General features: G+C 33.4%; 1 protein-coding gene across 1 annotated transcript; it reads left to right on the top strand.

Annotated features, from left to right (window-relative positions):
* The first annotated feature begins 10,191 nt into the window (after positions 1 to 10,191).
* Positions 10,192 to 13,836, top strand: LOC141682571 (uncharacterized). Its single transcript, XM_074487265.1, has 6 exons — positions 10,192 to 12,084; positions 12,365 to 12,454; positions 12,646 to 12,746; positions 12,979 to 13,025; positions 13,115 to 13,191; positions 13,303 to 13,836. The coding sequence occupies exons 1-6, from the start codon at positions 11,026 to 11,028 to the stop codon at positions 13,714 to 13,716; spliced, it is 1,788 nt and encodes a 595-aa protein (XP_074343366.1). The 5' UTR covers positions 10,192 to 11,025; the 3' UTR covers positions 13,717 to 13,836.
* Positions 13,837 to 14,328: the final 492 nt, after the last annotated feature.

The following is a 14,328-nucleotide window of genomic DNA, read 5'->3' as shown; positions in this document are numbered from 1 at the left end:
GATTGGACTTAGGACATATTCCTTTCATTACCTTCCATATGGGATATTCAGATGGTCTCAGTATGGGAACTCTGATGGTCTCATACCGACTCTGAATTTGTGGCTTTGGTGGTTCCTCAGTTTTGGTAGGCTTAGTTGGAGTTTCTGTGTCCGACATGATTGTGTTTGGATCTTTAACTGTATGTGTGTTAACAGATATGCTCTGATACCAGTTATCAGGTCACACACACACTGTAGAGGGGGTGAATACAGTGTATAGTACACTCAAATCGAACTTTAAGAACTTAGGTAACAGAAAATAAACTTTATTGAAACAATAAACTCTGTTACAGTATGGAACTGTTACCTCTCAGTGATGAACAATATCACGAGAGCTGCTAGGGTTACAATGAATAATCTTCTCGAATATATGATAACACTTATAGTATAAACCCTATGTCTGTGTTTATATACTACACGGTTACAAGATAATCGCTCATTGATATGGAATATAATTCTGCTTCCTAAAATATATCAATCAGATATCTTTTCTTCCAAGTATTCCATTCTTCACGGAATTCCTTCTTCATGCATATCTCTTCTTATGTTTATCTCGATCTTCTTTCCTTTAATCAGCTACTGTCCTTCACTGATCATCCTTCATCACTTAAGTTCTGATATCTAACTTCTGATGATTATCTCCTGATAATATAAGTACTGATATCCTTAAGTCCTGACTTCCAGTATAAGTACTGATCAACAGTTAAGTACTGATTTATCCTATTAAGTAAGATTTGAAATCTAAACATAAATTATATTAGCCATGACATTATCAAATATATCTAACACATCCTTTTTCTTCAGAGTTTGGCTAGTTGAGCATTTGGACTTAACTACCTTCTCCCCCTTTTTGGCATCATCTGTCAGGATTAGTGAGAGAAGAAGTTCCACTGAAGATTGGATTTCAGTTCATTGAATTTGTTGAGTAGTTTGTTTTTGCAAGACCTCATCCAATTGGGCCTGCTACTTTTCTTGAACTTTCTCAATTGCTTCCACTTTCTCTTGAATAGGTCTGATAAACCTCTTTTTATCTAATTTGATCTCCATGTCTAGCTTATCAGCTGTTTATTGAAGTTTTTTTCTTGAGTTGTGGAGTGTAGACCTTGAAGAGATTTAGTATTGAGAGCAGTGACTTTAAGTTGTGTCTTAAAATCAGAATTTGTCAGCAACTCATCAGCTTTGAAATATGATCTTTCAGGACATTTGAGCTTGGAATGAAGTCAGATTCATTCCACTTCTTGGTCCATTCAACTCCTCTGTGAGTTTCTTTCCATGGAACATGAGCATCTTCTTCAACAAATTTAAGTAGTGCCTCATTTCCAAGAATTAGAGCATTAACTGAAGCACTGTCTCCAGAACTTGATAACATCTCCTCATCTTCTAATAACACAAGAGTGTGTGTAGCTGAAGGACATTCTGGAACTACTTCATCTATTTCAGGATCCAAATCCAGAATTGGAGTAGTAGGAATATCAGCATTTAATGGAGAAACAGGTGGAGTTGACGCCTTTTCTTGTGGTGCTTCCAAATACAAGACAGTTGGTATATGTAACCTGTGAATATCAATTTTAGGACTTAATCCTGAATCTTCAACTGTAGCTTGGATCGAAGAGTGAGGTGGAGAAATCATAGGTTCTGATCTGTGAACTTCAGGAATTTCAGATTCCTGAATCAGAATTTCTCCAGGTGCTGGAAGGGCTTCAATTACTGTAGGTTCTTGTGAGATCAGAGATTCCTGATCCCCTTCCTCAGCATCTTCAAATTGAATTTGTGCCATATGCACACCTGCTCTTGTCGTCTTTGATCTTCTGGATGGTGGAGAGATATGATCTGTATCGGAATTTACAGATCTTTTCCTTTTTAAAATACCAGAACCCTCAGCTTCATTATCCTTCTAAAGAGTTGACTCTTCAGCTTCTACCTCCTTTTGAAAAATTATCTTTTCAGCTTCTTTTGTCACAGGTTCTGATACAGGAACCTGGACTTGTTCATCCTCATCTGATTCATCCCTCAGAATAATCCTTCTTCTTCTCCTTGGTGGAGATTTAGGCACAGAGATAGTCCTTTTAGGCCTAGAGGATTTGTCAGATTTTACAATCGCACTTTTTCAGAAGTACCAGAGGTTGGTTTGGTTTTGAGAGGTGAGGTTCTGATTGTAGGTGCTGATGATTGTGGTTTAGAGATTTGTGCTGGTTGAAAGTAGGTTCTGATGGTAGGTTGTGGTTGAGTATTTGAAGGCTGTGTATGTGGAGGTTGTGCTGATGCTACATCAGGATATATGGTATTGTATTGTGAGGATCAGAATTTACTAAGAACGTTTTACAGATTGAGGAATCTGAAGGGGTCTTAGTACATTCTTCTTATTATCAGCAGATAATAAGTCTGTGAAAGCCCTTTTGTGAAGTTTAAAGGGTTCAATTGTCCCACTAAAGTGTTGAGGTGCATCTGAACAACAAAAATTATATATAAGCTGACAGTTTCTAGCAAAATTAATATGTGTTGTTATCTTCTTTCTACCTATCACCTATAAAACCTAGAACAGCACTAGCATAATCAAAATAAGTTTGATTAATAAGAGCATACCCAATTTACTAACTCAGGATTGGTATAGCATCAAAGTTGGAGCATTTTTGGCAAAAGTTTTGGTAATGCAGTCGAAAAAGAAGCTCCACTCCCTCCTTATGTAGGGCCTCTTCAATTGTCCCGGCTTGGACAAAGATTTTTCATAGCCTAGATTTGCCATCATGTTTTAAAGAGCTGACTCCCCAACTTGTGAACTGTAAGAATAGTTTTATGGCAGATGCAATGCTTGTCGTACAGTAGACAAGGTAACCAGATACTCATCTTCCCCATATATGAAAACGATGCTTGGAGACCCATCTTCACCACCATCATCATAAACACCAGTCCTCCAAAACTCCAGTATCCGTGTTCCTGAGAGTAATTGTGATTGGGTCAAAGCATAACCAATTTCACTTCGAGCAAGAAAGTCTTGAATGAAGTGAATTTTAGAAGGAGCCTCGTCCTTGTTGAGAATAGCCATGTAGCTGTTGAGAACAAACTTGGCTCTATCATAAATAAGATCCTTTGGTGCCATTTCTGTGAAAAATTAAGTGAAAAGTTGTGTGTGTATAAAGTGTTTGATAAAATGCCTGTGAGAAAATAGCTTCAGAGAATAATAGAGAGTGAGAGAGAATAAGAGAGGGTAGAAAGGAATAAAAGTAGGTAAAAAATTGTAAAATCTTTTAAGTCTGCTATTTAAACTCTCCACGTGACAACGACTATATTTGTGAAGCAGAACAGACATCTTACACTTGACAGCATGTAAACAGTCAAAACATTATTAGTGGACACGGTAAACGTGCAGTAATTATTGCTCACATGTGGTTACCAAAATAAACACGCAACCCATTAACCAAATGATTATCATTATTTTTCTCTCACCTATTTATTTTCTGATAAATATGACCGTTACAGTAAAAACTACAAATAAGTCAAGTAAATAAATAATGCCACGTAAGCATCAGGATTTGCATCAGAAATTGACTCTTATCAGATTTTAACGGTCATCAGAACATGGCTTCTGTACTCAGAAAAATGAATGATTTTTTTTGTGTTTCTTCACACAAATACTGACTGGTTTCTTTAGAGTTTAATCATCAAAACTTTCATCAGAACTTGTCCTCATAATTTATGCAACTAATACTTAACTATTTATCTGAAATAACTTAATCACCACAGTAATTTTCATCATTCATATGGAGTGATAGTGTGTGTATGTGCAAATGATCAGATAAAGATTAAAGTATGATAAACTTCAGTATATCTTAGAAATAAGGCATAACTAAGAAAAGTGTTTAAAATCTGTCTTTAATTTTGAAGTCTACTATAGAATAAAGTTATGCAAGAATCCACCTCAACTGTTTCTGCTCATTTTATGCATCTTTTGAAATTCTTTAGACAGTGGCTTCTCAGTATAAATGAGTTACAAATGCCATCAGAATTTATGTTGTTATCAGAATATTTCTCCAGTAATCAGAGAATGTGAAAAGTCACCAAGAAAAATTTGCTTTTCTAATATATATTACTTAATACCAGCAATGCACTTGGGTCTTCCCTGCCACATATTTACTCTAGATCTCAAAGGGGTACCTGATTTCAATTTTTCTTTTCTTTTGTTTTCTTCAGATAAGTGAGGTTTATCAAGCATGTAGTTCATCCTTAAGATTTACTGACATCAGAATTTGACAGATAAGAAGCAATAATCTAGTTTGTGAGTTAGTAATAAGATACACAAAGTAAATTTGACTAAGATCAAAATCAGAATTTGCTTGTGTTATTGAATTCCACATAAACAACTAATTCAAACATGGGATTCATAGTTTGTTAAAAACTACTAAGTCAGCATCTAACAAGATAATCCTCATTGGATTGAATAGTCATAGAACATTCAAAACACTTTCAGAGTTTATGGAATCACATCAGATAACAATCAGTATTTAATATATTACAATTTAAGCACTGATTACATGGAGATAAGACAATCTGTAAACACCGATCATAAAGTCTGATACATGAGATCAAAAACTAAATAGATTTTGAGAAAGAACCTGATACCATTCCAAGTTCATTTACCAGTCTTGTAAAAGTAGCTTCACATAGTGGTTTTGTGAAGATATCTGCTAGTTGTTGATCTGTTGGGACAAAATGCAATTCCACTGTACCTTCCATCACATGTTCCCTTATAAAATGGTACCTAATGCTGATGTGCTTTGTTATTGAGTGTTAAACCAGATTACCTGTCATAGCAATAGCACTTTGATTATCACAGTAAAATGGGTATTTTAGAAAATTCTAACCCTAAGCTGTGTTTATATAGTACACAGCTACAAGATATCTTCTAATTGATGTGGAATATGATTCTGTCTCCTAAAATATATCAATCAGATATTATCTTCTGTAGTCCTATAGCTGTCCAACTCTTCATGCATATCTCTATTTGTTTAATCCAGATCATCTCCTGTAAATAAGCCGTATTCCTTATCTAAAGTCTTCCCGCATTTAAGTCCTGATATAAATCCTGACGGCCTTAAGTTCTGATATAAGTTCTGACTTCTGTAAGTTCTGATTTCCAATAAGTCTTGATAAGTCCTGATATTAAGTTCTGAAACTAAACACAACAGACTAGACATGACATCATAAATATATCTAACACATATATATATTCTTATAGTGATTAATTTTTATGACACAAATAAGCCTAAAGAAAAGATGTTATATTTTCTGGAGTCTGGTAAGAGGTTGAAGATTTCACAAGAGCAGATAAGAGATAAACCATGGCAAGAGTTGGAATATGTAATCACATTACTTATGGTAATCAACTCTACTACTGCTAGATGGTCTATTTATCTAAATGACCTAATATACAAGAAGCAGGGAGGAATGACTTACAAGTCAAAGTACACTCCAAAATATATTGATACATCTGGAAATGCTGTTGATATGCCTATTGGAGGAGTCAAAGTGATTATGTCATTAGGAGTACAAGTTCTTACTTTTAATCCTCATGGTAAGAAAGTTGGTTTTTGGAACTGTGTGACTTATCACTTGGAAGATCTAATCTACATGACCTCCGAGCTGCTATCTATCAGAATGATGAATCTACAGAAAAGCTCAAGGATATCAAACAGAGGATGGAGATGTATTTAACTTTTTTTGAAACTAATTTACTGAAGAAATTCTTTGATGATGCTACTGGATTTACTAGAGTTCAAGATTGAAGTTTAAGTCTGACAACACTGACTTTAAGATAGAATTATTTCTTTGTATTTCTGTATTTTGATAGTTTTGACATCATCAATTAGGAACTTGTACATATTTACATAATGCACAAGTTATGGGAGATTGTTAGAAAAAATTGATGATATCAGTATATATAAACTATCAGAGTTTATTTATCAGCATTTGATATCAATATTTGACAATGATGATGTCATCATCATTTACCATCAGTATTTGCTGATCAACCTTTGTCATCAAGATTTAATTATATCAGTATCTGTCAAGCTGAAAACCAGGAGATATCAAATGAGGAAATATTTGCAGAATATATGTCAGTGTAGGACTTTACTTATTGTAGCAATGAATAGATGGATATGTTTTTATACAGTAATAATAAAAAAGTTATATAGTTCATTAAAGGCCTAACATTTTTTTTGACGAACAATAAGATTTTATTGAACATAAAACATAAGAACACGGTCGGGATAAACCCCTAAACTGAGAACTACAACCTGATTGTGAAACAAAAACCGAGTTAAACAAATAGCCGTTTTGTTTTCAGATTGCTTAACAGATAGAATATATATATTCTTGATAATAAAAATGATTACAAAAGTTTCTCGAGCAATCCAGTCGACACCACTATCACTGAAAATAGTAGAATCACAATTGACCCGTGCACATAAAAAACCGGTGATAGACCAGTGTTCATATCCATCAGTTACACCAACTGAGGTTGGGGGTACAGATGCCCCATATATTGAACAATCCTTTGTTGTGCGAGGTGAGCTCTCGCGATAAGTACCACAATTCCATATTTGAAGCGAGTTGCCCAGATCTCCCAATACACAGTAGAAATCATTCTTAATGCAACATGACAACGAATCAAAAACGCAACAAGACATACACCCAAAAATTGGGGGCAATCAACAACCCAAAAAGATGGGTACGGTAACAAGATCACACCCAAAAGGATTTAGATCTCGATTTTATTAAAACTATTATAATAGAAATTAAATATTTAGAAATGGAGGAAACGGGATGAGAGGATGGATGGGACGGATGTGAATTTGGTGGAAGGAGGGGATGGTGAAGGATGAATGATAGTTATGAATGACGACCGACTCTCATTAGGGTTTTGAGAGAAAAGAAGTTTAGTTAAAGTAATATAAGACCACAGTAGAGTAATAAAAATTTGTTAAAGGCCTAACATTTTAATGGCACACTATGGTATGAAAAATCTATCATCGTTTGTGGAGAAACTAATTTTCTTTACTAGCTTGTAGGATTATTCAGATCGTGACATGGGTCATTTCTTTCCGTTTGATGTCCTTCCTAACTTGAGTTTTAGAGAAGTTATTATAGCCCCGCCCCCGGTAATGTCAGTCATGACTTCATGGGATTAGGTCTAAACTTGTAAGAAGATGTTTTAGCAATTGTTCCCAATTGTTCCCTTCGAACCTGCTCCAAAGGGTTTGCAACAAAATGCGGTTATTCCTATTATTGAGATGAACAACAATGAAAATCCTTATCTCAATGATTAACTGTAAAATGAAGATATATGTATTTTTATCGTTGAAGCGCCAACTATAGACAATCAGCTGAAGATAAACACTTCAAATAAAAAGGAAAAAGTCATAGCAGAATATTCGTTAAATGAAGATGGTTTGTTAAATGCTAAATCAATTGACTAGGTAATATATTCCATTGCTTTGCAATGAAGATATTGACCTAAAGAAGAATATTTGTGATAAAATTTTTGTAAATGATGTGCTAGAGAGTGCGGTGAAAGGTACCTTAGAGGACTCATGCTGACGATTAAAGTCATACTCAAAGAAAAGAAGACGGATGTTGAAAGGGCTAGGAATATTTTGCATGTGATCATGGGAAATGAACTGATGTATGTCGAAGAAGTGTTATTGAAAATGGCAATGTTTGATGAGCTTATGGACAAGAACCTCTATTAGTCTTATTTAATGGAGTCCTGGAGTTCATATACATTCAGCAACTAAAATATTACATAAAATATTGTAGAACATATTTTTTACAAATCTTGTTATACAAAATCATTATTTTAATTAAAATATTGAAAAAATAATATATTTTGCAAGTGGAACATGTATGTTCTGCAATGTTAACATATTTGTTCTGCAAACTAAATAAGTTTCGTAGAATAATATGTTTTTCAATTTCTACTCGTAAACTCTATGTATTTTGAATAATTTTCATAATAATAGTGTGGTTTATGGAAAATGATTTGTAAAATAATGTGTTCAACAAAATTATAACTAGTATTTTAATTCCAGAATTTTTATGGGTTTCAACACACAATAGAACAATATATATAATGGTAACACGTTTTACAATATATTTTATTTGCAGAACGTAGATGGACTCCGAGGACTCCGATAAAAAGGTGGACTCCATAGAACTCACCCCTAATGGATAAATATTACGTTTTAATAACATTAAATTGATAGTAAAGTTATTTTGTGTATCAATTTAATTACTTTCTCATTTTGTCACCAACAAATACCTCAAATTTTCTTAATGTATTAATTTTGTGGTTAACACATTAACATAAATCAGTTAAATAAAAGTAATAACAAATTTCTTTTTTGCCATTTGATTTTTCAATTTTGCTGTGATTTTCATTTATCATTTTTCTAACTCTTTTTGCATCACGGTTTATTTTCGACTTTGGATTTGTTCATTGAAGTTGTCGTTTTATTTTCAAAGCCGTGGGCTGCATGCATTGGCAGTTTTTTTTTCTCCCATGGTTTTTGCTGATTGTTTTTCTATCATACGTCAGTTTCGTTGTTTCAAGAGTTATCCATTTGATCACTCGACACACTATAAATTTCAATGAACTAGATGTAGTTCTCATTCATTATTTTTCAAGATCTTTTGTATCCTGTTCATTTTCAACTTCATTTGATCTATTTAGATCTATGTTTTCTCTTTAAGCCTTAGATTACATTTATTATTTTTATATTTTTGATCGAGAGTTATCAATTTCATAACTTTCTATATATTATAATACACTCGTAAACAGTGTTAAGGCACTTGACGGAGTATACACGTTACAAACAACTATTTGTGTTATATAAAGTTTAGCATCTTGAGTTTCGATATGTTCGTTCTTTCATCATCTAGTACTTGAACGTTGTTCTTTCTAGCTTGAACAGTGTTCTTTTTATCGGTTATGGAATTGATATTATTGATTGTTCTTTCTCAGTGCTCATTCTTCTAATTTACATTCTTGAATCCGACCTAATTTTCCAAGTATACTATAGTCTGTATGCTTAAATCGATGATTCTATTTTCATTAATCATTTATCCTTATGATATATTGATTGCTATAACTACATATCATCGATCTTTATCCTCGTGTATTATTGATAAAATTTTAACAAGATCTGTTTCTTCCCTCAAAATTTTGATGATTACATGTTATTTTATTAAGCAATGAAGAACGTGCTCCATAAATATACCGACAAAATTGATCACCGGAGAAATAACAGAGGCCGGACCTTGGCATACCACCGGATCTCCTTGATCTTACTGCATTTACGTAAGTTTCTTTCTATGAATTTATTGTGTAGTAGTTAATATTACTCCATATATTTCTTTTTAATTGTCACTTAATTATTCTGCACACATTGAAAGATGCATTGATCGTATAGTAAAAATTATTATTTTTAAAAATTTCTTTTTGTAAACTAAAGTTTACGTTACATCTTTTTAATGATAAAAAATTGAAAATTATTTTAGAAAAAAGAAACATAGAGAGTTAGAGGTTATCTCGTTAAAAGAACCGATGACACTTTTTGGTGCAAGCATTTATTTCGGTGAACATAAATTTTATATATTAGTGTTTCCGGAATCTATTAACTTAATTCAAGATAACAATTTCAAACTATTTTAGTGTATAATATCTTTCAATCTTTTTTTTATTTACAATTTTTAATTATATATATATATCTGCATGAAAAAATATGCCCTAGTATATTCAGTAAAATATATCGATCATCCTGCTCGCTCCGTTTGTAATTATTATTCTTAGACCTCTAAAATTTATCGTGTTTTTTCTTCACGACTATGCATGATTTTGTAGAGGATAAATAGATGATTTTGTTATAAATTGATTGATTTGAGCTCCTTCAGAAGCGAATGATATATTCAAGTTATAATTTTTCAAAAAGTTTTATCGATTGTGAAAATAGGAACGCCTATATTTTATCCTTTTTTATTAACAATGTTAGTTGTTTTTTAATTTGGTCAAATAGATTATTTTTTTTTGAAAAGCTTTAAGAATATTTATGTTTTCTGATTTACTTTTCGGTTCAATTATCTAAATAAAATTTATATTTTAATATAATTTTTAGAAAGAAAAAGTCATAATAATCATAATATATTATACTGTAATAAGAAATGGGGGGAGTGCATAAAAAGATAAAATAGAGATAGTTAGTCATGAAAGGAGGTCGAAGAAGAGTGAAACAAGTAAGTTGCACCCAAACATACGCCATTCAATTGAGTTAGTTCAGGATTTCAGAGCTTTTTCAACACATGTATTCACTCCCCGCTTCCTAACTCACCTTTCTCATTCGTCATCTCCATTGGCTCTCGCTAAGCCGAGAGAGAGGGGGAGAGAGAGATTATTATATGTAAATATAGGAAGAGGACGAGATAGAGATTGAGGGATAGATGGAAGATAGAGATAAGAAGAGAGATGAATTGCTTGCTGTATATCCCCCAACCACCACTAAAATCAAAGACTACCGTTAACACTACAAAGGCATTGGCTTTTAATTATTATATCTTTCCAAACTCCAGAAACTCACAATCTTGGTTAACTCAGTTGATTAACCATGGTTATAAAAATTTTAACCAAACACTCTCCATGCCTAGTCACCTGTGTGCAGTGCTGCATGTAATGTACACGTTGCAAATTCTCCGAGGAACAACACAAAATTACTTGGCACGTTTTAGCCCTTGAACGGACCAGTCCTAAATTTAGTAAAATTCAACTCAACTTCCCTTGTTCTTTATCTCTAACATTAATTTTATACACATACATTACCACTATATAAACAACCACTCCATCCCACTACTAGTCTCAAGAAAAAGGCAGTGAGATTCATACATAGAACAGTGTGCCTAGTAAAGGAAAGGAGTGAAGTAAGAGTGAAAACCCTAGTAATGGAGAGAAATGAGGCTTATGGTTACAATACAAGTGTTTCAACCTCTTTTGATGGTGATTTGAATACCATCAACCATATAGCCCCTCCTTATAATAATTATTTTCTTGGAAGCACCACCACTTCTACTCCTAACCCATTTTTTCAACCAAATTACACCACAACCATTACAAATAACCCATTTTTTAGTTCAAATTACAATACCACTATTGCTTCTCAGAATACCACCAATATACATATTAGTCCCAATTACAATACCACTCTCCCTTTTCACAATACCACTCTCCCTTTTCACAATACTACTAATATTTTTCACAATACTAATACTATACATGCTAGTCCAAATTACAATACCATTCTCCCTTTTCACAATACTACTAATATTTTTCACAATACTAATAATATACATGCTAGTCCAAATTACGATACCACTTTCCCTCCTCGCAATACTACTAATATCCCTGCTAATCCATTTTTTAATCCAAATTATAATATCACTATCTCTGCTTGCCCTGACAACACTACTAATATATCTAATAACCCAATTTTTGATCCAAATAATTATAACACTACTATACCTAGTCTCCCTGCTATACCTACAATCACAAGTTACAATAATACGCTCTCTCCAAATTATAACTTTCAGCAATTTATCACAAACACAACAAACACCGTTGATACTTTTCAGGGTGCACCACTTACTAACTACAGTTACAATAACATTGGGTTGGCTCAGAATTATGAGAATAATACTAATATGTTGGTGAACAGTGTGCAGCCACAGCCAGAACCACAGCTGAACATTGGAGTGCAGACGCATCATTTTGTTGGTCTGAATCAGAATCAGATCAATGAAGATGAGCAGCTGCAGATCAGTCTGGGGGTTAATAGCAATGAACATCAAGGCCCCTTTGTGTTTTCTGACGGTGAGAATAGTGGGAGCATTAACGGGAATTTAGCCAAGAAGAGGAGGAATGCGAGTCGACACAAACGAAGCTCGTTCTTGCCTTTTCATCAGTTCGACTACAATCAGCACGTGCCTGCTCCTCAAGCTGCACGTGTATGTTACTCTTAATTCCATTTCTTGTTTTTAATTAACCCTTGTTTTTAGTTGTGTGTTGTACTTGTTTGTGTTTGTGTTTGTGTTTGTTGCACCAATACACTTGTACTTCACACACATATCAAGTTATATACTTAGGGTTCTTATTTTTGCTTTTCTTAATTAATTATCTAGATCAATTACTAATTTCTATGGTTAATATCTGTGTCTGATGTTTGTGCTTCAGTAAATATAGAAGATTTTTGAAAATTAATCCACATTTTCTCTGATTAATTTTCAGGTAATTGATGAGTCGAAACTGAAATTCCTCTTTCAGAAGCAGCTCCAGAATAGCGACGTCAATAATCTGAAGAGGATGGTAATTCCCAAGGTTGCACTCTTAACCTTTTCCATGTAATACATGTATAGATTAATAAACACGAATCATATATGCAATTATCTAGAAAATTTTGATTTTTATTCCAACTGTGACAATCAACTTGTGGTTATGTAACTGGTTTATATTTTAAATTATATATCTAACTTTGCTAAACTTTGTTTTGGAACTTCAATTGATTTCAGAAACCCGCTGAGGCTTTCCTTCCTGAACTAGATGAGAGAAGCGGGATTTCTATTAAAATGGTAGAAATTGATGGATCCCACGTCTGGACATTCACTTACAGGTTTATGTTCAGCTAGCTAAGAAATTATACTCAAAAGCTAACCAACTCTTTTCCGTAACTCTAAATTCTAATGTGTTTGATATGCCGATCTAAATCAGAGATGTTAGTGCCATGTCTTTTTCTTAATGAAATTAATCTGTGAATAGCTTTTCTAAGTCAGTAAGGTCTTTTCGGTTAAACAAAAAAGGTAGTGCAGGTAATGGCATTTCTCATGTTTCTTCTTTGACTTCAGGTTCTGGCCGAACAACAAAAGCCGGATGTACATCTTCGAAAATACTGGTGTGACACACTAGAACCTCTTTTTTCTAATTTTGTTGTCGCTTAAATCAGTAATAATGTATTATAAGAAGATTGTTAATGTTTTCCAGGGGATTTTGTAAGTGCACATCAGCTAAGGAGCGGTGACTATATCAGAGTGTTTCAAGATAATGAAAGCAATGATTATGTACGTAATTCATTAACTTTGTTCTAGAAAATATTAAATTGCTAATTATTTCATTAACTTTGTTCTAGCAAATCTTCAATTACTAATAATACTTTGTATTTATTTTTTCAGGTCATCGAGGCCAGAAAGATACGGAAGAATGTCATGTACAAGCCAAAACCGAAAAAGGTTAGGAACCGGGGCAACGGAGCCCAAACTGAAGCTTCCACCGAGAAGCCTATGAATGAAGTACCTGCTGCTGCGACCTCTTTAGAAGCCGGAAATGGTTTGCCCGAGACACAGTTAATGGAAACTACTGTAGACAACTATTTGCAACCTAATTATGGGTTTGACGCGTGTAGTTCCTCCAGTATCATGGATAACTTTGTAAATTTTCCGGCTCTGATCGATAACCAAAACTCGCTCATCTACAATGACATGAATTTCCCCAATGACTCTTTGTTCGATATATGGGAACGAGGAACGTCGAGCAGTCAGTCATTATTCCAGAACATGTCATTTGATGATATAGTGAAGGGCATGTAGAGCTTGTATATCTTTTGTAATTTTTTGTTGTCTAGTGAAAACTAAATGCTTTTGTAATATAAAATATGACTAAGCACTCTTTGTAACTTTTCTGTTGTATGTTTTGTGAAAGTGTGTTAATACCATCTCTAATCATTTTCCTCGGTATCGTTTTAAATTTTTGGATCATTACTTTTATACAATACAGTATATCTATGAGTACCATATAGTGGACTAAAAATCTGTAAATGAAGATATCATTGAAAGTAACTCCAAAAAATAATAAATTACTGATAGATAAGCCATGAAAACAAGTGATATATAATAAACATTTGAATAATATCAATGTTCTTACAAAATAGTGTTCATGTTGTTGCTGCTACTGCCATTTGGTGGCCAAGCTTGAAGACAATTACTCTAAACATTAATGCGCGTTTTTTTTTCTCTAAACTTTTTTTCTTCTAGACGAGAAGCCAATTTTTTCCTCGCTCTCAAAAAAACTAGAAACTGTAATCTTGGCTCCGAATTTTTACGCTACAATGTATGTCTCGGGTTCAAAAAAAGCTTCAAAATGACATCAATCTTAGATAATCGATCACTCTTAAATAATCGATCACTGCTAAACTTCTTCAC

This window comes from Apium graveolens, chromosome 9 (genome assembly GCF_009905375.1).
Source record: "Apium graveolens cultivar Ventura chromosome 9, ASM990537v1, whole genome shotgun sequence".
NCBI classification, from domain to species: Eukaryota; Viridiplantae; Streptophyta; class Magnoliopsida; order Apiales; family Apiaceae; genus Apium; species Apium graveolens.
The sequence above is the reverse complement of the archived record's forward strand: the minus strand, read 5'-3'. Positions and strand labels throughout refer to the sequence as shown.